Below are 22,790 nucleotides of genomic sequence, written 5' to 3'. Positions count from 1 at the left end.
AGCGGATTAGAAACTAGGCGACGACGGAGCGCAGTGATCGATCGCGTCGCGTGGCCGCTAACGACCTCCCCACACGCGCTGAGCTGCACTCGTCTTGACCTCTTGACCTCCGACTCTGGATGCGTTTCCCTCCGTCTGCGGCACGAGGGGCGCGACATGAGCGCGCGGCGCGTCTCCTGCCCGCGGGAGCCCGTTGTTCTGCGCAGACTGCGGCTCACGGTGAAGTGAGAGCGCCGCGAGCCCGGTCCTCCACCAGCGTCATGTTTTCATCCTTTCAGGGGGAGGGAGGGTTGACGAGGCGCAGCGGGGGGAGCGGCAGACGCGCACGGGGCCTAGTCGCCACATCTTTTCATGCGAAGAAGCTGCGCCGCTAACCGTCAGTAATTCGCATGTATTTGCTCTGAATATGTGCTCAGAGTTTACGCTCAGTGGAACTAAACAGCGGAGACGTATCAGCCGATGTTAAACGGGTTCGTTCTCGCGTCTCCGGCTCAACCTCGAAACACTCAGGCTAACGTTAGCCGTCGTGCTAGCTGTTAGGACCCTGGCTGGACATACTTAGCTCAGGTGTAGCTTTTAGCTTGTTTTGAATGTATTATCGTAACAGTTAAGAATGCACGGTGTTAACCAGGTTAATGTCTGAGGACGCTGTTCGCTACAAGCCACTTTGCTTCACGACAGGCACTGGCGAGCTAACGGGTTAGCGCCTATAGGCTAATGCTAGCTAGCTAGCTTGCATGGACCGTCCAATGCTGGAAACCGGACCGGGACGCTTCGGTGCGTTGAAGAAAGACACGGTCTGGGTTCGGTGTCATGACGCAACGTTTATTCGGGACACCGCTGTAGGCTTTCGGCACACGACGAACTGGCACCGGCCGAGCAGCGTCCTGTTGCGTTGACGCTCCGTCAGACGCCAAGTGCTTCAAATAACACTGCACTAATATCTCTGTTGACAGGCAGACGCGCAGCTCGCAGCCGCGTCCGGGCTCGGTTCTGTTCGTTTCGTGGTGCGCTCTTACGCCCGCTCTAACACGGACTCGCTCTTGTGTCGGAATTTCAGAGCCGTTTTTGGTTTCCCAAAGCCGCTCCGGCCCGGGCCTCAGTCCGCGGTCTAGAGTTTGACAGCGGGCCGCTTGAGACGGTAGGACGCCGGCGTGCAGCTGCGAGCCAGGCGCCGTGGCCCAGAGAGCATCATGGGAGACAGTCGAGGTGAGAAAACCGCAGCTTTGTAGTTAGTTATGCAACGACGTGGACACGAAGCCAACATTTGATCTGGAAACTGTTATTAGCTGCAGGAGCAAATCACTTGGTTGCAAACGCATTACACCTAAATCACCATCAGTCATGTTGCTTATGAATGTTATGACCTGACATTTGCAATGAATCCGTTTGACATTAATCCAGATGAAACCAAACAGGCGCCATCACCTGAAATCCTGTGCACCGATCTCGTTTCAGCATCTCTGTAGTTTTCTATATCATCTACTACATGGGGCTAAAAAGTCCCTGCTGAAACTGTTAGTTAGAACCTCAGCTCTGCCATTTAATACTGTTGTTATAATAACCTCTTAACAAGGTTTGCTACCAGAATGTTGCAGAACCTTAAAGAATTTGCAGTAGCTTCACTGGGCACCAGATCGTTTTCAGTGCATATGCTGGCTGTGAAACACCTGGAAAGTCTTAAACAGACTCTCCTCCTGTCATTGTGCATGAAGAAGCAGATGGGTTGTCTGGTGTGCTGACACCTAAGAAAAACATACATTTACCATCGCAATTATTAAAATGCACATTTCTTTTATTTGTGCTCTTTAAGTAATAACATTGCGGTCGAGGCTGTGGGGCTTGAAGACTTGTGTGGCCCTTGGACTGGCAGATTTTTTTCCATTGCGTCTGAAGCAAAAAAAGAATTAGACCAGACAACAAGCACACACACAGCCTAAAGCAGTTAAAGAGCAGCGCACAGCCAGCTGCACACGGGTGCCAACTTTCTGAACGCATGCTGGAGATCTGTAAAATCAGCACAATCTCCTCTGTCAGTGTTTGATGTCGCTTTCCAGCACTAGGAGAAATAAGTGAAAATAATATAAGGCATGCTTTTTATTTACAGGCTGGTTAAGCCGTTTAACTGGTCCATGTCATAAAGACAAACAACCACACACATCAGTGCACAGTGCAGGGACATTCAGAGAACACCTACTCACCCAGACCGGTTCTTAGTTTTCCATTGCAGTTTTCTTCAGATGCCAGAAAAGTAAAGCAAATGTTCCTGGGAATGAACATTAACTTTGTTCATTGTGCTCTATGTTTAGCAGATGTGTTTAGTGTTAAACAAATGATTGTTTTTCATCTCACTCGAGTTACAACTGAGACATCAGAGTGGTTTGTGATCACAAACATGTTTAAAATGCATTAAGATGTTTCGACTGGGATGAGAAAGCGACAGGTCTCTTCAGAAGTGAGAGTATTCAGTGGGGAAATGATTTTAGAATACACTACTGGTTTAGGTTGGTAATTGAAGTAGCACATTATTAGTACCATTAGTGTTGGAAGCATTAAAAGTGTAGTAATAACACTGGTACTTGTGCCTTTGTGTGACCATGTGATCGTCCTTTAGCTACCTCTATAATCAACCTCCTGTTGTCTCTTATTAGACTCCCGCAGCCCAGACAGTTCGTCTGTGTCTTCCCCTCCATCAGACCAGCACTCGTCCCCGCTGGTTCCCTCCGCCGCCGCTTCCATGACCTCCCTCCCTCCCATCACCTCCACCGGGGTCAACAGCCCCATCAGCAGCATCGGCTCCCCCTTTTCTGTCATCAGTTCCTCGCTGGGCTCACCCTGCCTACCTGGAACACCGTCTGTGGGCTACGGCCCCATTAGCAGCCCGCAGGTGAGAGACGAGCTCATCGGGTTTCTGAACACAGAATGGCTCACGAGTGAGCGTGTACTTACTGATAATAAGGGAAAGTATGTTTTTGTAGACCTAATTATAATAAGTCTAAATTTGGACATTTTAGTTCAAGTTCAAGTTAGTAAAATAACTTATTTACTCAAATAAGATTAGAGTTAAACACAAACTGAAGCAATGAAGGATCTGAATACTTTTTGAAGCCACTGTATATTTTTCTTACTTTGTGTTTCCACTCCTTTCAGTCTTGTTTGTCTCAGTGTTTACATAACCACTGTTGTGCGTTTTGTCCTCAGGACCTCGGTTTTTCTGAGAGACGTGTTTAAGGTGGAGCAGAGAGAATCAGAGCAGGGAGGACAGAACAAACAGTACAGACCAGGACGTGCAGGACTCTTACAGCAGTCGCTTTTTTTCTTTCAGATTAACTCAACAGTGTCGATGTCGGGGCTCCATGCAGTGAGCAGTTCTGATGATGTGAAACCTCCGTTGGGCTTGAAGCAGCTGTCGTCCCACAGCCCAGGGCCAATGCTTTCCCAGAAACGCCTATGCTCCATCTGTGGAGACAGATCCTCTGGTGACCGCACACTTTAAATACCACTCCTAGTTTCCTTTAAAGTTTGAAAGTTGTTTAACTTTTATGTCAGAAATGCCGTAAATGTTTTAGCGCTCCCTCTTGTCTCACTTCAGTGGCCATTTCTTTGCTTCCCCCCACATGCTGCAGGTAAACACTATGGTGTCTACAGCTGTGAGGGCTGTAAAGGCTTCTTCAAGCGAACAGTACGCAAAGACCTGACTTACACCTGTCGGGACAATAAAGACTGCATGGTGGATAAGAGACAGAGGAACCGCTGCCAGTACTGCCGCTACCAGAAGTGCCTGGCGATGGGCATGAAGAGAGAAGGTGAGCCAGCAGGGAGCCGTGGCCTGGGCGTGCATTTTCTGTTCAACTAATGATGTTGTTTGAGGGTCAAGTTGGAAAAAAGTCTCCCTCACGATTTTAATTCATGATTTTATTTATTAGTAGGAGAGAAAATTTGGCATATTTGATAGGGACAGACAGACAAAGGGAGGCTCCCAACCTACAGGACTTATGTGATAGGCTGCGGATGTCTCAGTTCCAGCCCACCTTCAGACATCTTGCTGTGGGGGGGTTAATGTTGTGGCTGGTTGGTGTATGTTAAGTCTTCATGTGTTGTACACTTAAAGAAATTCCTTCTGGAGTTTTGCCCCTTTAGAATACATGTCAGTGAGTTGTGGTAGTCGTCGTCTGGAAGAACCTTAATCTCTTTTTATATTTACCAGGTTTTTGCTCTTTAAGTGACCGTCCGTCTCTGGCAAATGTATCCCATAATTTGGACAAATGAAAAAGCTGATGCTAGAAGCCATCCAACGTCATCTTATTTAAACCATTCTAATCTTGTTTGACGGGGAATGAAACATGACTTTGTTCATGTAATGTTCAAAGTGCTGTACATGCAAAATCAAACACAGACATTCTAAAAGCTCCTAATGATCTGGATGCAGCTTTAGACAAAAGTCTCAACACTGATAATCCAGTTAAATCCATTTTAAGACAATAGGATTACCTCCCGCTAAGTCTAAAGTTGAGCAGTGTAGGTAAGACAGCGCTGATGTTCTTCCTCTGGATAATCACTCCCTGTTATTATTGCAGTCATGTAGGGTTACATTAATGCAGATGAAAGGAACCCTCAGCGGGTTCTGTGACAGGTTTCTTCTGCATGATCGGCAACGCCTCCCGCTGAAAATCAACAGTCTATTGTCCCCAGTAAATACATGAGCTAAATGATTTCATGCCTAATTCATAAATCCTCTTGTAATTGATCGTCTCAGTGGTCACACATCAAGTCAGCTTCAGTAATGTTGAAGTGTGGGACAGAAAGAACGAGTAGAGGGGGAGATGGGGGTGGGAGAGTCTTGTAAACACTAACCCCCTTTCCCCCTCTCTTCCTCTTTTGTTTCCTCTCGTTCTCTCTCTCCCCCCTCCCTCCCTCTGTAGTGGCCAAGATGAACGACAGATGTAAGGAGAAGAGGGAGGGAGGGGTGTGTGGCTGTGTCTGTATGAGTGAGCAAGCGAGACGCAGAGATATTACATTGCAAATCAATTAGTAGGAGCTAGTTTGAACTGTTTTTCCATAGTTTCTTGCCAGTGCTCAGAGGTGGATCAGTGCCAGTCCTGAATCACTTCCCCATGTTTTTCTAACCTTTATAGATTCAGGGGGAGTTTGCTGACTTTGCACAGTCCTTTTGTCTAACTTCACTGACATGTTACTTATTGTTTATTATCACATGGGTGTTGCCCAGTAAGGTCATGGCCGCTGCAGCCACACACTCGCTTCACATCTTCTGTTAACTTTATAACTGTACTCACCTCTTAGTGACCGTGTGTCTGCAGCTTGAATGACCGTACTCGTCTTCACCTGAGAAGACATTAAAACGTCGCATACATCGTCCATTTCACACACAGTTCCAGGGTGCAAACATCAGCAACAACATTTCAGCGAGTAAAGCTTCCAAAGTCAAGCCCACTTTTCTAAGTTGCCAACATTTAATTGTTATATTTCTGTTCAAGTATCGCTGCAGATTGTCATATCACATCAGATTCAGGAGTTCTTCAAAGCTGTGGTAATAACTTCATATAACCTGTTGTAGGATGTGCTCTTGGCAAAGACTAAGATTTGGTGTATATTAAGTCAAAAGATAAAGTAAGTTTGCTACTTAATGACACTACTTTTTAAAAGTAGCAGTTAACTTTAATTTACAACTGGAGTCTGTTAAAGTCTGTAGGTGCATTGCAACATGTGAATATAGTTACCGGTATATTAACTTTGTTTAAATGATTTAATCATAATTCATAGCGCTCTGTCAGATACTGTGTGTAACATCTCCCAGTTTAAAGTGTTGCTAAGGTTCTTTACCCGTACCACAGGGATGGGATAAATGGGAGGGAGATGCACTGTTGCATGAAATTTAGTCAGTTGTTAATTCACTTTATGTAGTTTGCTGTTTTTTGACAGAAACAAAGTTTGTAAATGAGAGGTTTTCTTTACCCAGGGAGTAAATTAAATAAACCCTTATAATGAAGTCCTGATTCCACAGAACACCGTTTAGATTTAGCAGACACCGCCTCCCTCACACCACTTTAAAGCTATTAATACATCTTTATTTTGTTTGTCTCGGTTCATTTGTGCTTTGCTACTGGCCCTGACACAAGTATGAAAGACCGTATGAGAGCCCTGAAATTTATCATCGTTTTTGCTTTTTCACAATTTCTGTCCTGCTTCTGTTCTTCTTGCCTCTTAATGAATGCATCAATCTTCTACGTAAAACTTCTCATATTCCCTTTGTCTTATTTCTCTTTCTGCATCCTTTCTTTGCTGTTCATTGTCTTTCTTTGTCCATTCCTCTCATCCTTGTCCATTCTGTGCTGTCTCACTTTTCCTGCTTCTCATCTGTTTTTACCCGTCATCCAAACCTGTATATTCTCTTTTCTGCTCTCCTCTTCTACTTTTTTTCCTTCAATGTTTTCTCTCCTGTTGTTCTGTCTTTCTTTCCCAATCCCCTGTCCTTTTAGCTGTCCAAGAGGAGCGTCAGAGGAACAAGGAGCGAGAGGGCGAGGTGGAGTCCACTAGTGCGGTGAACGAGGAAATGCCAGTGGAGAAGATATTGGAGGCAGAGATGGCCGTAGAGCAGAAGACTGAGCTCCATGCTGACGGAAGTTCAGGCGGCAGCTCGGTGAGTTCATTCAACCAGCTGGGATGGGATAGCTGTTTGATGGAATAATTGATGGTAAATGCCTTCATCTGCTTCCCTCAGCCCAACGACCCCGTCACCAACATCTGTCAGGCAGCAGACAAGCAGCTCTTCACTCTGGTGGAGTGGGCCAAGAGGATCCCTCACTTCTCTGAGCTGCCCCTGGACGACCAGGTCATCCTGCTCCGTGCAGGTAAACTCTGACTGGCATTACCTTTAGCTCACACAGATCCTGGTGTGCGGCCAAGTGCACAATGTGATCTCTCCTATGCGAACGAGAACACAAAGCAGAAGTTACTGTGAGAAATACTGTTATTTAATTGCAACTCGTTCTTTGCTTTAAACATCACTGGGTCAAATCAACTTCTAAACCTAAATCTTGTGAGTCATATCTAGTAGATAAGAATCATTTTGTCACGTCAGGTACTTAGAACTAAAAAGAAGCTCAGCAGAAGACTGGGGGCCTTGACTGATCCATTAGCCATCATTCAACAGGTTGGAACGAGCTCCTGATTGCATCATTCTCTCATCGATCCATCTCCGTGAAGGATGGGATCCTGCTGGCCACCGGCCTGCACGTCCATCGCAACAGTGCTCACAGTGCAGGAGTTGGAGCCATCTTTGACAGGTAATACTCGCATCAGAAGCAGAGATCTGACTCCTATCAGTGATGTCCTCAGCCTTCAGAGGTGTGGTGGGAAACCTGCCACAGTAGAATAGATATACTAGTATACAAGTACTACTATAATAGACTAAGATCAGATCTGCAATGGAAACAGAAGAATTCACTCTCCCATTTGAAATCTGGTAAATCCACATCACTGCTGAATGTTATTGAAACCCATGAATATCCTCAAACTCTCTGTTTTGTGAGGGTTAAACATGTTCAGGTTTAGCCGGCTGGTGCCTGGATCAGTCCGTAGCACATGGTGTTGTCATGTGGTTGGCTGCAGCTGCTGTGTTCTGAGTTGGCTGAGATTGGCTGAGCCGTTGCCTTAGTGCTGTCTGTAGGGTGACAGAGCATGGCAGGGAAGCTGGTGACTAATGCTAACTCATAGACATGCATGCACACAATGCGCACACACACTTAAGCATTTAATGGCTGGCTGATGCCCGATACTAACCATGAATACGAGTGTCTCTTCATATTGTTAAACAAATGTTAGTGCAGTGTCCTGGAAAAGCCAAGGTTTAATACTTCTGACTTCTTTGGCCTTTATGACCTAATTAAGATCATTAAATACAAACCTCCAGTCTTTGACAGTTACACTTCAGGCACAAATGTGACTTTGATCTAGAAATCCTGTCGGGTAAAGCTCACTAACTGCGTTCATGGCAAACGGTTCACTGATTAATTTCCTTTTTGTAGCAGCGCTCTTTCCAGTAGCAGGCTTCTGTCTCAGCTTGGCATCAGCATCTGTTAACCCAATCATATTTTCACACATATTGATTTAATTAATAAAACCTTTTAATGCTCTTCAAACTGTTGTTTTTGTGGAGCAGAATTACACATTAATAAAAATTTCCAAACAAAATTTAAAGCACAGTATTTTTCTTTTTCATAACCTAGAAGTACTAGAATCTACTCATTATTCTCATGTTAATGCAGTAGCTCTAAATGTGAAGAAATATTATATTTTTAAATCCCAATTTTAAAATGTGAACTACCCTCATCCCAACAGTCCAAAGATCTCAGTATGCAGTTTCTAACAGCACAGACCTTCACTGCGAAATCATTTGTAAGCTCTGATTATCTCTCAGAAACTGTGTAATGACATTGTAATAACACATTGTGATTGAACACGCAGGGCACACAATGCCGAGGTTGGGGCCATATTGGACAGGTAATTATGCCTCTGCACCAACACTTTTCTCAGACCCCTCCTCTTAAATTTAATTGAAGCCAACTTTCAGGCGTTGCCAGCTTTGCAGAAGCCAGCCTAAAAGATGTTCCTCAGAGATCTGAGGTTCCTCAGTGAACTCCGGGGGTGAGGGTTTAAATTCGAACCCATCTGCTTGTCCGTAGAATACTTCATCTCTTTCCCACTGATGATACATTTTATTAACAAACCGATGCTTGTTGAGCCCTGCCAGACCATAATGAGCAAATCCAAACGTTTGGGCTGGCTTTACAAAGCTAAGCGAGCGTTACCGGGTCATAACAGTGTGATGTGTCTGTAAACACTGGTAGCTCACGTTGACCGTTTCACTGATGAACTGATGTTTTCTTCGTTAAATCAACTAACTAAGATAACGTTGGTCCGTTGAGCCTGGTTTGTATTAGAGCTGACTTTGAAACGCACCACATTGGACGGGGTGTTACAGTCGGTCACGTCATTAAAAGCACATGTCCGTCTCTGTGATGGAGGAGCCAATAAACTGCACTTAATGGCCGTCACTTCTTCCCCCTCCCTCCACAGTCTTTTCCAATTTGATTCAATATTCTTGGCAGAAGATCAGAAGTAGCAGTAAAATAATACACACAGGAACCATTGAGTCATTTGTTTAGTTATTTGATTGCTTTTCTATTTGTTGCATGCGTTTTCTTAAATAACAGGACTGTGCATTGGATCCTTAACAGTTCAAATACAAACATTCAAACAATTATCCAAAAGTATCTATGGTTCAGAAAACTATCTGTGTAACTGTTTGCATAAAAATATTGTATAAATATATAAATCTACAATATGTGCGTCAACAGGTTAAAAAAAAGAAGGAAGTTATTTTTGTAACAGTTGTGGTAGATTTCCACTTTTACCTAAATTAGCCTCCTCAGCTGATCCTAAAGACCCAGTCAGCCACAGCCAGAACCAGTCTGTCACCCTGCTCAGTGTTTCCCTGCAGAACCAGCAGTACAGCCACGTCCTGAATGAAGTAACTATGGTGTTTGGTCTGTTTCTGTTCTTACACTGTCCTCCCCTCTCTGTCTTTTGTTTTTTTATATTCCTGCTTGTGTTTGTCTTCTTACATCCTTCTGTTGCTTTTCATTGTCCTTCAATCTCCTACTGCAATATCTCTCCTGTCCTGTCCTCAGGGTTTTGACAGAACTAGTGAGCAAAATGAGAGACATGCAAATGGACAAGTCAGAGCTGGGCTGCCTTCGAGCCATCATCCTTTTCAACCCAGGTACTCAGACTATTAGTGGACCTGTAGAAAGTGATTTGACTGAGATGGGTTTAATCCTGCATAGATAATGTATGTCTCTGTATTTACCTGGAGATGCCAAGGGTTTGTCCAACCCCAGTGAGGTGGAGCTCCTGAGGGAGAGGGTGTACGCATCTCTTGAAGCTTACTGCAAACATAAATACCCCGATCAGCAGGGCAGGTAGGTCCGACTTACTGAGACGTATGATGACATACAGTCACATAATAGTCCACCTCAGCCTCGACATGACAGTGGGTCAGTGCATCAGGGACCAGAACCAAGACCAGCCTCAGATCCTCACAACCAGAGGTCTGTTTCCAGTCATAACTCTCTCTCTCTGGTCTCGTCCTTCCCTCCGTCCTCCAGGTTTGCCAAACTCCTCCTCCGTCTCCCGGCGCTGCGCTCCATTGGTCTAAAATGCCTGGAGCACCTGTTCTTCTTCAAGCTGATCGGCGACACGCCCATCGACACCTTCCTGATGGAGATGCTGGAGGCGCCTCACCAGCTCACCTAGAGGAGGCAGGGTGGGTCCGGTCAGGACCTGATGCGTAGCAGGAACCCCGGCACGTCGGCCTGTGGCCGGGTGTTGGCTCTTATCGTTGGGCCTCACTTAAAGGCACCTCCTGCTGGTTTTGATGTACCAGCTCTCACACTTGTATACACACACACACACACACACACACTACTGTCACCGGCTGATTTTTCTCTCACGTGCAGGTTGAGACCTGCAAACACAAAGCGACATGCAATATGAACAATACACGATAAAAGTCTCAGATGAAAAATGTTGCTGTAAACACGTACACACACTTTTCCCATGCTCAGTTTTCCACCAGAGGGTTTATGACTCCAGGAACACACCCCCTCCATCACACATACAGTAAATGTCTTAATTTCAAGTGATCCTTCATTTCCACATCTTCATCTCAGTGTTTGTGTTTCTGGTGACAGGTGTTCGCTCCCTGATTTAACCGGGTTGCTTAGTTGCACTGCTCGGTGCACCTCTGTGTGTTCTATCGATCATTGTCTGGTTTAGATGGAAAATAATCACGTGCATAGCATTTAAATCGCCTTCCCTTCTAATTGATGTTGATCTTGTTGAAGTGTCCTAATGAAGGACACGCTGACACGTCCCATCCCACTTAGTTCAACCATTGTAAACATTGAACTATGTTTTGCTTTTTTGAATATTCATGCTGAAACTTGATGGAGTTTCTATTTTGAAGTACTGTACTCATGAAATGAGAGCTTTTTCCAAGGCATTGAAATCCAGGAAAAGGGGGCTGGGAGCACTTAGTTGAAGCAGCTCGGTCCCTCCCACCCTGATGCGCACAGTGGGCTTTGTAAGACAAGAAGAATGACTTGAATTATTATTTTTTAGCTTTGATTTTGTCCTTTACTTGGGCAGTTGGTGTTTTAAACAGCTCGAGGCTCACAGGAAGAACAGCCTCATGCAAGACAACAGAGTATTTGTTTCTGTCCTCTCTCCTGTCCCCTCCTCAATCCTTTGCTGGTGGTCATTTATGCACTTTCATGAGTTGTAACTGTGTCCTTGTTTCCTAGAAATGACCATCTGTTCTCACACCTGAAATGACCTTCAAGGTACTATGTGTAGGGTTTATTGTTACTGCAGATGTGATGTACGTGACATCTGCTGGCCTGTCCCGACCCCTTCCCAATCGTCCTTGTTCCTGATTAGCTCCTCGTATTATAAACCCTGCTCTGAGCAGGTGTGTGTGCTTGGTGAGCCTGTGACCTAACACTGACGTTTGAGCTCCTGCCCAGCGGCCTTTGAAGTGTCCTTCTACAAAATGCTGAACCGTTTGAGAGGCATCGCTTTGTATTGAAGATGCTGCACTCTGTCCTCTGTGTACAATTGGATGCAAAGAGCTGAGCCTTTGCTCAGATGGAAGTATGACGAGTAGTTTTTACTGATGTGACCGTGCCAATATTGCGTCATTTAGTTTCACCTGCAGTAGTTGTACAGTCCACTGCTCACATGTAACTAACGCACCAGTGTTACATCTGTGTTGATGAGTGTCCTGCAATAACCTGATGACAGAAATCCTACACCTACTACCTGCAGCTGTGAGACTTTATTGTGACTTTTGTATAGTAGATGTAAATAATAGAAAACAGCCAGGACTCATGCAGAAACAAACGTCTGTTCACGTTGGTGTGACTGAATGTGCGGCTCCAACACACACAAACACACACGTAGAAGCTCTTCATTTCTGCTGTTGAGTTAACGTTGATCTTCCTCCTCCTGAAGACGTTACTGAGCCCAGGGCAAACTCCATCTTCCTGCTGCTTTTGCACCACCCGCCAACGTTTTCTGTTGCTCTTGAACCGATTGGCTGCATTTCATTGACGCCGGCACTTGACATTTACTGTGATTTGAATTCGTAGGCCACTGAATGTGAGCATTGCAGTGGGAGGAAAATGCAGCCTCTATCAGGAAACCTGGTGAATCCAACTTTCTAGACTCGAGGGGAGCAATTTGAAGATGTATTACATGTTCTTAAGGTATTTAAGAGTGTTTAGTCTTTGTATTGATTAGAAACTACACATGGACATTTTGCAGTTTCATTCTACAGGGAAGAGGTGCAGCTGTCCTCTACCAGGTGCTAAACAACTCAGAGGCTTTCAGTTGAAGACTTCAGTGCAAACACATATGCAAGTACAGACAAATCCATTGTTCCCTCACTGAGTAGATCAGCGTAGATGTCAGGCTCCCTCAGATCGTCCTTGCTTATGTTTTACGTTGCTCCCAACTATGGAAAATGTTCACCAGCTAAGTGTTTGCGCGTTTTGGCTGTTGGTGGCGTGTTTTGTGTAGAGAGCGGTCGGGCCGGTCGCTGCTGATGAGCTTCCTGCAGACAGTCCAAATACTTCTTCTCAGAGAGGATCCGTGGCTTCCGCATGTGATGTGGACTTAGACGACCTGTGAGACAGGTGGATGTGTTCTAACGTTTAACGCCTGTTGTGTTGGTCTGACCTTAGAGTTTGGTGTGTTTCCTGTTTTTCTTGCTCCGTGCATACGTTCGACCAGCTCCACTCAGTCTGTCTGCTCCTCTGCTGCAGCCTGGTGCAGAGCGGCCAGCAGACGCTGCCATATGTTCAGTGCTTGACTGGTTGAGAGGTTTGAGTGGAGCCAGGCTTAGAGGCTGGCTTAGTTAGACCCCAGTAACCCAAAGGTGGTTTGGTTTTAAAATGAAGTTAATGAGCGCATCGTAAAATGATCCGTCACTCAGTTCAGGACGTGTGCTTTTGTAAATAATCTCACCTTGTGTTAATGTTTCCTTTCTGTGCAGGATTTTCATTTTGAAGTTTCCTCTTGAGCTTCGCTGCCTCGTGTTTGACGCTGGGGGTGGGAGTGATGGTCGCGGTCAGTCTGATTGACATTAAATCACCCGTCGCTCGCGTCTGACCGAACAAAAGCCAATCTCCATTGAAAATTCAGTGCAAAATCTAAATATGCAACTTGTGTATTTGTTGTGTGGTGTCAGGAAATATGTTTGTTTAAATGTTAGCGTAGTCTGTTACAGGAGAAGTCTGTCCCATCATAGCAACGTCTCTTTTGGTTTATTTATGAGTTTAGGTCAATGATACAGTGAAGAAGCTACACAGTGGGTGCAGGTGTGTGAGCGAAGCCACTTTACGCTTTGCTGGTTGGAGGCATTTCTTGGCTTTCGTGTATTTGTGACTGCAGATGCTGTTGGCCGTGATGTGATGAGCGCTGCTGATTTTAGTTTTAAGATGATGACAGGATGCACAGAGGAGACGGGCGATGCTTTATCACCCCAGCCTCCAGTTCTGCTTTACTTTAAACAGACACGTGGGCTGAAAACCAGTAGCTTTGCGTTGGAGTTGACTTGAGATCAAACTGTGGATGTGAAGCTTTTTACAGAAGCGTTGGAGGTCTGAAAGGACGGGGTCCGGGACCGCGTCTCCCTCTTTGCAGACGTCGCTGTGAGTTCTTGGATGAAGACGTGCTGCGACCTTTGACTGTGTAGCAGCGGTGTTGTCGCTGCATGTTTCATTTTGAAATGACTGTACTTTTGAAAACAGACTTGGGTGTTTGAAGTGGATCCCAGGCTGAGTGAGAATAGATTTAGACAAATGTGGAGTCGAGCCTTGAAACCACCACGTCCTCCGGTTTATTTATCACTGCCAGGCTGTTTGTTGCCGTGTTAAGCGCAGGCTGTTCAGTCCCCTGGGCCTGTTTGTCATGTATGTTGTGTGCACTGCCCTGGCCTGTGTAGAGCAAACTGAAGCAGGGCCTGATGGGAATGGAGTGGAGAGGAGGCAGCTGGTCCCTGCAGAGCCCTGGACCTGTGTCGGCCTCCGCCGCTGCTCAGGCTGCGTATTGGTGCTTTTTCTTGGGCCCCAGCCTGAAGCTTGGGGTTAGCTTAGCTTAGCCTAGCCTAGCCTAGCTTAGCCCCTGCTCCTCTGCAGATAGATTGGGATGAATGTCTTAACCACCAGCTCCACTCCAACAATCTCATACATTTACTGTGCTGAACTGATGCTGACGGCAGTAAACACAAATCATTGAGGATGTGGAGAAACTGTGGCTGTGACTGCAAAGTCGCGTAAAAGCAGCTGGTCTGGTTTACAGACGGCACCGTGGAGCCCAATCTGGTTTCACCGAAGGCCTCAGAAGGGTCAGGTCAACTGACTGGAGGAGTTTTAGGTCAGAGAGTGAAACAGAGCAGGGACTTGAAGAACTCGGTTCCCGTGTTTGCTGTCGATTGTGAAGACAAACATATTTTCCAGTAGATCTAGAATCTTCCTGACTTGTTTACTCTTTATATTAAATTCTTCATCTCTTCCCCCTTCATCTCCTTCTGTTCTGTCCAACTTTTGTTTATTACAAAGTATTAAACAAATGCAAGAGCTGTAAAATCAGAGTCTGTCACTCTTAATTTTTCTCTTTCTCGTGTCTCGTCCTGTTTGTATCCTACTCCATCATACACGTGGAGCTAAATATGACTATTGTGTGCTTTGAGGACTGAAAGAAGAAAAAATGAGTAATTCTTTCAGTCATTAATTCTGAATCTTGTTTCTGTTTGTTGTATCAAGTCTGAGTAAAGGTTTTAATACTGTATGTGATGTGTTTGGGTTTTCTTTTATTTGACCGATACTCTGTATGACATTGTTAAAAATAATGAAGCTATTGTAAACTGTGAGTGGGATCCAGACGAAGCTCCTCTGGATGTGACGTCTCAGACGGCTGCTGTTGGAGTGATGCTGCCTCCTCAGTCCAGCAGGACCCCAGGGCCCGGTGACCGCGGGCAGCGCACCGCCACCGTCCGGCCTCTAGAGGGAGCACTGCCTCTTCTCCTCAGGCGCCTTCATCCCTCCTCCTCCTCCCTGCTTCAGACCTGGTGTGTGGTGAAGACGGACCTGAACCCACGTTACACACATTGAGCAATAAGGAAGCAGCAGATCGTTTCCAGGTAAACCTGACTGCACCGGTGGCTCCGGTCCCTCCACCACATGTTTACGTGTTAAACTAGGATTGTGGCGTTTGTGTAGCCAGGTTCCTCTCTCTCCCTCCAGCTCTCCTCCCACCTCCAGCAGCACCTCCTTCCATTTGACCGATGGTCCAGCTCCCGACCTCCTCTTCCTCCTCATTCCCAAGATCATGAAGAAGTTGCACAGTCTTAAAATGGTTAACTGCCTGTCAAGTCCCTACTTTTATACATAGGTTTCTCTGAGTCATGTTTTTCATTCCATTCTTTAGTAGCATTTATTTGTTGAGCTGTGGTTGTAGCCCTCATGTTAAATGCTGAGCAGTGACTCATCTGTAGCTCATCTGCATCTTCATACGTGCTCCTGTGTGATTTTCTGGGTGTAAACCAGATTTGTAGGAGTAACAGTGGTAGAAGTTAGCGGTTGGTTTAAATGAGCCAGAGTTTCCTGTTCTTGTTTTGGGTTGTTCACTGCCTCCATTACTCTGGTTTAGGGCCGTTTATGTGCTGGAAGCAGAGGTTTGGTTGCCTCCAAACAGTGGATGTTGAGCATCACTTTCCCTGTTTCAGAAGTCTGAGCCGAGTGAAGCTGCTCCTGCAGAACCAGCGGCCGCCAGCAGAGGGCGCAGGCACAATGAGTCCACTGTTACAGCCCAGCAGCATGTTTAGAGCTTTGACCTCCCAGCCTGAAGCTGTTGATAGTAAGTAAAAGTCAAGACACACAGCAAATGTAACAGCTGAGTTTAGTGATTTAAACCTAGTGAAGCTCTTCAGCCTCTCACCAGCTCACGTCTTCAATGACTCGTCACTCAGTCTGACTCCTCCCAGAAAACCACCTTAGGACTCCCCCCACCCCCCCTCTGGTCCCAGCCTCCCCTTCCTCTGTGCCCATGGTATTTTCTGCAGAAAGACATCTTTATACTTAGTTTCAAATTCCTCCTAATTTTTTCTTCACACATTTTCACTGGTTAAATGTTATTGCTGTGAACCCAACAAACAAGGCGCCTTTGAAGTGTGTGTGCGTGTGCGTGCAGCGTGCATGTGTACTGTGCGTGCGTGTGTACTGTGCGTGTGTACTGTGTGTGTGTGTGTGTGGGGGGGGGGGGCACGGGGGCAAATACCAAACTGCTGCCCAGAATCTCAGGTGTGTTTGCTTCTGTTCTTCCAGGTAAAAATCTTAAACGTTCTGAGCATGAACGACTGGTTTTGATCTAAATGTGAGAAAGTGGCCGACAAAACATAAACAGTTTAAGTTGAAAACCTTTGGCTGCATAATTAAACCACCCGCTTCTCAGCAGCAGACGTGTTTATTGTGATAAACCAGCGACGACGTTTCCGTGTTTACTCACATTCCAGCTTCGTGTTTTGTCCTGTGGCAGAAAACGGTGAAAGCAGCCAAACGCTTGGAATTTGAGGGAAAACATTTTGTGCCGTCACGTCTGTATTGTTTATCTTCTAAACCAACCTAAAGCACTGGCTCCATTTTACGGCCCGTTGCCTCTGACTGTTGGGACGAGAGGGACCTTCAGAGCCACAGTGACAACATTGAGCCCAATCGCTGCTGCTCCGTGTTCCTGCGGCTCTAATCACACGCTGGGGTTCAGGAACAAGCAGACCGTGTGGGAGCACTTAGATGACTGGGCCGAATGTGGGTCAAACATAGAACCGGGCCCTCCTGAACGCCCTCCTTCCAAAACCTGAAAACTATCACATGTTGAGTTGGTTTTTCAGGTTAAGTTTTTCTAAACACTTGTTAGATACTTAAATTTAACTAGATTCTGTTAAATTTGTTTCTTCACAGATTAATCAGATCTGAGTTAAATAAACATCAGTGAACATGAACTCTTTTTATTAGAGAAAGTATTTCCTCTGGAAAGTTTGCGAAGCACCAGCTCTGAAACAACCAGATGGAGACAAACCAGTCAGAAGAGAGGAAACCAGTCAGAAGAGAGGACCCAGCAGGGGAAGACATGATGCTGTCCTCGTTCTGCAGCATCTCCAGGCTGCATTCTGCATGTGTGACCTGCTGAGGCCTGGATGAGCTGAGATGAACGTTTCAGTGGCATTTGTCCCTGAGCTGCTGTGTCTAAGATGCATCTTCAGCCTCATGTAGTGGAAATGAATCATTGCAGACGGTCCTGACTCATCCTCCTTCCACCTACATCAGCTCCTCATCTCTTTTATTCTATTGACAAATCAACAAGTCTCCACGTTATATATAATCAGACCTGGGCTTTAAAGACTTCTGATGGTGGCAGCATGTGCTGATCGTGCACTTTCCCAACCAACTCTGGCTCTGCATGTTTGGTTATTGCGTGTTTAAGCTGGAGCAAACCCAAGGTATTTAAGGATTCAAGGACCTGCCTCTGTGAAATTGAAGCGATTCTTAACTTTACTGACTTTAGTTAATATTGTGGGCAGTAAATGTGAACTTCCACTTGCCACAGGCCCCACTTGAGCACCAGTGCACTAATGATCTGGTCCCACCTCCTCTATATTCCTTCATCCCGTCTCCTCGTCTCCTTCAGCTCCTTTCCTCTGCAGCTCTTCCTGGTTCGGCTCCTCCTCGTCCCTCAGCCTTTCTCTCATACTCTACCTAGAGCGAGGGCCGTGGTCTCAGCAGCTTCCTGCCTCACAAAAGACCCCTCTGTTTCCCATCGGTGTTTCCTCCGCTGCCACCCCACCCCCTTCCTCAACACCCCTGTGGTACATTCCCTCCCTCTCCCCTGGTGCATTCCTCCTTGACCTCGGCGGCTGAGGAGTCGCTCTGTCCACGGGCTCCGTGAGAGGATCTGAGCCTCCTCTGACCTGTGGACGGAGGTTTAAGGTTTAAACGCACAGGACAGGTCCACCAGGATGATTTAAGTTGACTTTATTCCCATTAAAATGAGGAGTTGTTAATAACATAACTTAGTGAGCTCACCAGCAAGACTGAAATCAGAGCTTAACAAAGCCACCACACGTGAGTGAGTTTGGGCCACAGATAAAGATTGTAGATGATGTGCAAGAATCCGATTTTTTTCAGGAGACAAACATTTCCTGTGTTTATCATCACAGGTGTCTTCACCTGTTAATTGGTCAGGTAACAAAGCATCATCACTGTTGCTATGGTTACCTGCAGCTGGAACTGTCTGAGGCGCTAACCTTCATTCTACCCTCATCCTGTCTCCGCGCTGCCTCTGCTGTTTTTGCAGGACTCTTGTCTGGTTCTGGAAGCGCTCGGCTGAGCAGCGGGTGTGAAAAAGGTCCAGCTCCAGGTTCCTCCACACTGGTCTGTAATGTTGAGCTGAGCAGGTGAAGCACGGTGTCACCGCAGCTCTAAAATGACCTGCGTGACCTGCAGCCTGACCTCAGCAGCGGCGTCTGACTCATGACTGGCTTTAAATGCGTCTGAAGACAGAGGTCACCGGTTCATCGTGTTCCAGGGAAACTGCAGCTGCTGAGGTGACTTCATTTGTGGAAAAACCTGCAGCTCTGAGGACAAACCGGCCGCTGTTGAGTCCCGCCCTGAGTTCTAGTCAGTAGGTCAGTCACAGACGCGTCTGTCCGTCGCTCTGTCCGGCTCTTTCTAAAAGCCTCCACATGTAAATACCTTTGATCCCCTCTGTCCCTCCAGCGCTCCCCGTCTTTATCAATGGCGCTCATTCATTCCCTCTCCCTCTCAGGCCTGTGCCCCTCACCAGCCCCCCCCCCCCCCCCCCCCTCCTCCCCCTCTGTTCATTCTTCTGATTTTTCCTGCCGGTACCTTTCCACGGCCTGACTTCTCCTCCCAGGCTGCGTTTGGCCTCTTATCGCTGTCCTCCATCGCTGTCTCTCAGGCCTTCGTGTCTGGGTGGTTTCTGGGTGTGGTCAGGTGGCGCTGGCTCTGTGTGTTTGAATAAACGCTGCCTCGTACTTTCACCGCTCCTCCTGCTGCCCCTGCGTTAGCGCAGCGTGTGGACCGTCTGTGGCTAATTGTGTAGCTCACCCACTGTTTACCGTCCACGGGGAAAAAGGCTGCTTCACGTTCCCAGGAAGAATTGTGAGGCGTTGACAGGCTGTAATGAAACAGGCATCAGCGCGAGGAGGGGAACACACACGTTGCATTTTTTACTAATTTCAGCCGATCGCATATCAAACGTGAGCGGCGTGTGCTCACGGATTAACTGGCACACGCGCTGTTAAACATCACAAGTGCTTTGCTGCTCCTCCGTCCTCCCTCCGTCGGCCTATTTTCAGCCATGTGGTTTCTCTGGGAGTGGACTTCATCCCTGACCCGTTCTCAGCTGCACTCACCTCCAGCAGTTTCTTCGTCCGCTGGCTGTCAGACAGTTCGGAGCATCTGCCCTCTCCCCCCTCCTCTCCCCCTCCTCCTCCCTCCTCTCTCCCTCTCCCCCTCCTCCTCCCTCCTCCTCCTCCTCCTCCCTGCTCTGATCTATTTCAGTGTATTGTGGCCAACAGGGTGTGTGTGCGTTTGCAGCCCTGCCCAGTAAAATACAGACTTTTCAAGGAAGTCAGCAATATAATACAGGCGCTTTATTGTAATTACAAGCTTCTGCTTTGGGAATGGGTGCAGGGGGAGCGCTGCCCACAGGCGCTGGATGCCACCTCTCTGCCCGGCTGCAGGCGCCCTCGTCTCGGACGCAGTCACGCGTCTCCACAGCAGCTCCGTCACCGGGCGCTGGTCGTTCCGGACAGTTTCCAGCTCTGTCTGACCGGATCCAGTGTCAGTGGGCGGCACGTCTGACAGAGCCTCCCCTCAGGGAACCCTGTGAAACCCTTCAATTAGCGGCCGGCTGATTAAAAGGCTTCATTAATTGAAGAATGGCTGCCACTGAGGTTTAATGGTGGAACTGAAGGGCTCTCATCCACCTGTTGATGCAGAGACTGTGGCTCATCTCTTTCCAAGGCGGTCAGTGGATGCGTGTGCTTCAGGCGATGAGGTCATGATGCCATTGGAATCTGCGGTGCCTCTATAATGTGGATGCTGAGCAGATAGCTGCTGTGTTTGGTTCAGGGTGTGGAACAGGAACAGGCTGGAGGCTGAAACGGCAAAGATTCATGAGGACAAATGTGTCCGTACGACATGCTGTGTCAGCAGAAAAACAACAGTAAGACAGGAAACCTGCAGTTGGCAGTTATTTTAAAGTTTACTTACTATTCACCATATTAACTTTTTTGTTTTATTTTACATAATATTTGCTGGTATTATGTTCCAGGAGTATTTCCACTTGTGACTTTGTTGCTGTCGTCTGTGTTTCCTCCAGTTTCCGCTCACTGACTGTCATCGAGTCTCGTCTCCTGCAGGGACTCAGGTCACACGGGTCAAAGCAACAGAACAGGAAACTGATCACAGGTCAGTCTGCGACAGGGAGGCACCTGCTGGAGCACCTGATGGGAAACAGAACCCTCATAAAGCTGCATGTGACTATGAAATAATTCTATTTCATTAAAAACGGATGTTGATTGTGTCACTGCAGATTCTGGCATCACAATTAAAACCCTTAGAGTTAAATTATTCTTGTTTTCTGACAGAACCAGATGCAGTTTTTTTATATAAAAGTTTGAAATATTTATTTATGATTATATATTTATGATTATTTGACAAACTGGCTCTGATATGTGACGACCTATTAAGTTGAACTCATCAGAGGCATGAGACGCTGAAGCTTTGGTCTGTGGTGACGCTTCACTCTGGTCGTTGACATTTCTACATCAACAGAACATCACTTTCTCTCACTCATTCTAATCCTGGAGGATGAGTCTCACACTGCACCGTGCAGCATAAACGCACGTCTCTGGGTCGTCTCTCTTTACCGCCAGCTGCTTTTACCTTCAGAACCAGGAGGTCAGAACCAAAGCAGTGAAGACACTTGATCCACTGTGTCCAGGAAGTGAATGAAACACGGAGCTGCACTGAGGCCGCGTTTCCTGGACCGTCACATGTAGTCAAGTACACAAACAGGGGAATAAGTCCCCGATCAGGTAAAGTCCTGGGTTAAAATTTACTTTTACTTTATTGCATTAAGTGCTTCAGTATTTTGTTGCTGGCCTGAACTTAACATCTGACTCTTCCATGTGATCGTTTCCAGGTCCGGCCGTTTCCTTAATGACGGCTGATGTGTAATTGGTGGGTGCAGCAGCCTAGTTCATGGTTTCACATGATCACAGCCGCTGCATACATCAAACCCCTAGTCTCTTATGAGAGGGCGGTTCCAGCTTTTGGCAGATTCATAGACAAACATAGACAGTTCACCACCAAACAGAACCTAAAACACGGCCGTCGCACATCAAGCGCATCCCTTCGCTCTCAGTCTGGAATTAACATGCGCTGGATGCGTATTCTGGGAAAATAGGTTTTGGAGTCAGACATCTCATGAATGTTTGGGTCAGAGTCAGGTTCAGGTGAGAGCAAACCAGTGGGGAACAGAGTGAAGCGGCACAGAACCTTCTGGAGAACGTCCTCACCGAAGCTGAAGCCGCTCAGATGAAACAGGACGAGTTTTTTACGAGAAAAGAAACGCTTCTGTGTTTTCACCTTTAATGTTAAGAGACAGTGGGACAGAAAAAACGCAGAGCAGAAACACCTTCCAGCTCGTTCCCCTCAGAATCAGAAATGAAAGGAAGAGCAACACGGATAATTATGGTTCATCACTGTCTGGATGTGAAGTCTGCCTTAAAGAAAGTGACTCAACGACGGGCTGTGACTAGAAACATTTATGACACAGACGGCTTTGAAACGTACATAATGTTAATGACAGATGAGGAGATGAAATTAACTTTGAACATACGAAAGGAATGTGTCTGAGATTAAAGATGGCTTAAAGTTAATGTGCCGGCAGTCTGACATCAGGCATAAACCCACTGGTGGTGCAGAAAACACTGTTATAAACCCCACAGTCTGTCTGGACGGATCTACACATGATTTATCTATGACAAGTAACAAAGGCCCTGTGACCTGATCCAGTATCACTGTCTAAACGCATGCTGCATCTCAGATGATGAGCACGTCCTCACACCTGGTGCTTGGTCACCAGCAGGTGAAGGTGAGAGTAATGGTTGTTACACACTGATCTGTCTTCTCCCTCTCCTATTTTCTTCCTTTTACACCTGAGCCAGTGCTGCAGAACGACTTGGAGCGGAACTGACCAATCAGAGAGGAGACGAGCTCCAGGAATCGGAAAGGGGCGTGGTGAACATGGCGGACAAAGATCTGATTGGCTGATGGAGCAGTCAGTCTCTTCTCCATTCACAGCGCAGTGTAGAGTCCTGCTTTTACCTGAACGGTTTGTAAAAGCAGACTTTAAACAAAATGAGATGAAGTAGAAAAGAAAACAAACACTCTTCGTGCATCTCTGTTTCAGTAACATTGAGTCACAGACAGTTTTTCCCAGTCTGTGTTGACGCCACTAACCCGCCAGCTGATGGAGAAAGAGCCCATTGTTGTGTGTGTGTGTGTGTGTGTGTGTGTGTGTGTGTGTGTGTGTGTGTGTGTGTGTGTGTGTGTGTGTGT

The 22,790-nt window shown here is 46.6% G+C and overlaps 1 protein-coding gene across 6 annotated transcripts; it reads left to right on the top strand.

The window, feature by feature from the left end:
• The first annotated feature begins 83 nt into the window (after window positions 1-83).
• rxrba (retinoid x receptor, beta a) lies at window positions 84-14,931 on the top strand. 6 transcript variants are annotated; one of them, XM_029167812.3, is made up of 13 exons: window positions 84-219; window positions 1,061-1,209; window positions 2,652-2,887; window positions 3,326-3,479; window positions 3,627-3,806; window positions 4,923-4,943; window positions 6,498-6,658; window positions 6,740-6,869; window positions 7,172-7,304; window positions 8,485-8,520; window positions 9,711-9,802; window positions 9,896-10,001; window positions 10,188-14,931. In XM_029167812.3, the coding sequence occupies exons 2-13, from the start codon at window positions 1,194-1,196 to the stop codon at window positions 10,333-10,335; spliced, it is 1,413 nt and encodes a 470-aa protein (XP_029023645.1). In that variant the 5' UTR covers window positions 84-219; window positions 1,061-1,193; the 3' UTR covers window positions 10,336-14,931. The 6 variants fall into 6 exon arrangements, with proteins under 6 accessions (XP_029023645.1, XP_029023643.1, XP_029023646.1 ...); XM_029167810.1 differs by lacking the exon at window positions 84-219 and adding an exon at window positions 226-376; XM_029167811.3 differs by lacking the exon at window positions 84-219 and adding an exon at window positions 312-470.
• Window positions 14,932-22,790: the final 7,859 nt, after the last annotated feature.

The sequence above is a fragment of the Betta splendens genome, chromosome 11 (genome assembly GCF_900634795.4).
Source record: "Betta splendens chromosome 11, fBetSpl5.4, whole genome shotgun sequence".
NCBI lineage: Eukaryota > Metazoa > Chordata > Actinopteri > Anabantiformes > Osphronemidae > Betta > Betta splendens.
The sequence above is the reverse complement of the archived record's forward strand: the minus strand, read 5'-3'. Positions and strand labels throughout refer to the sequence as shown.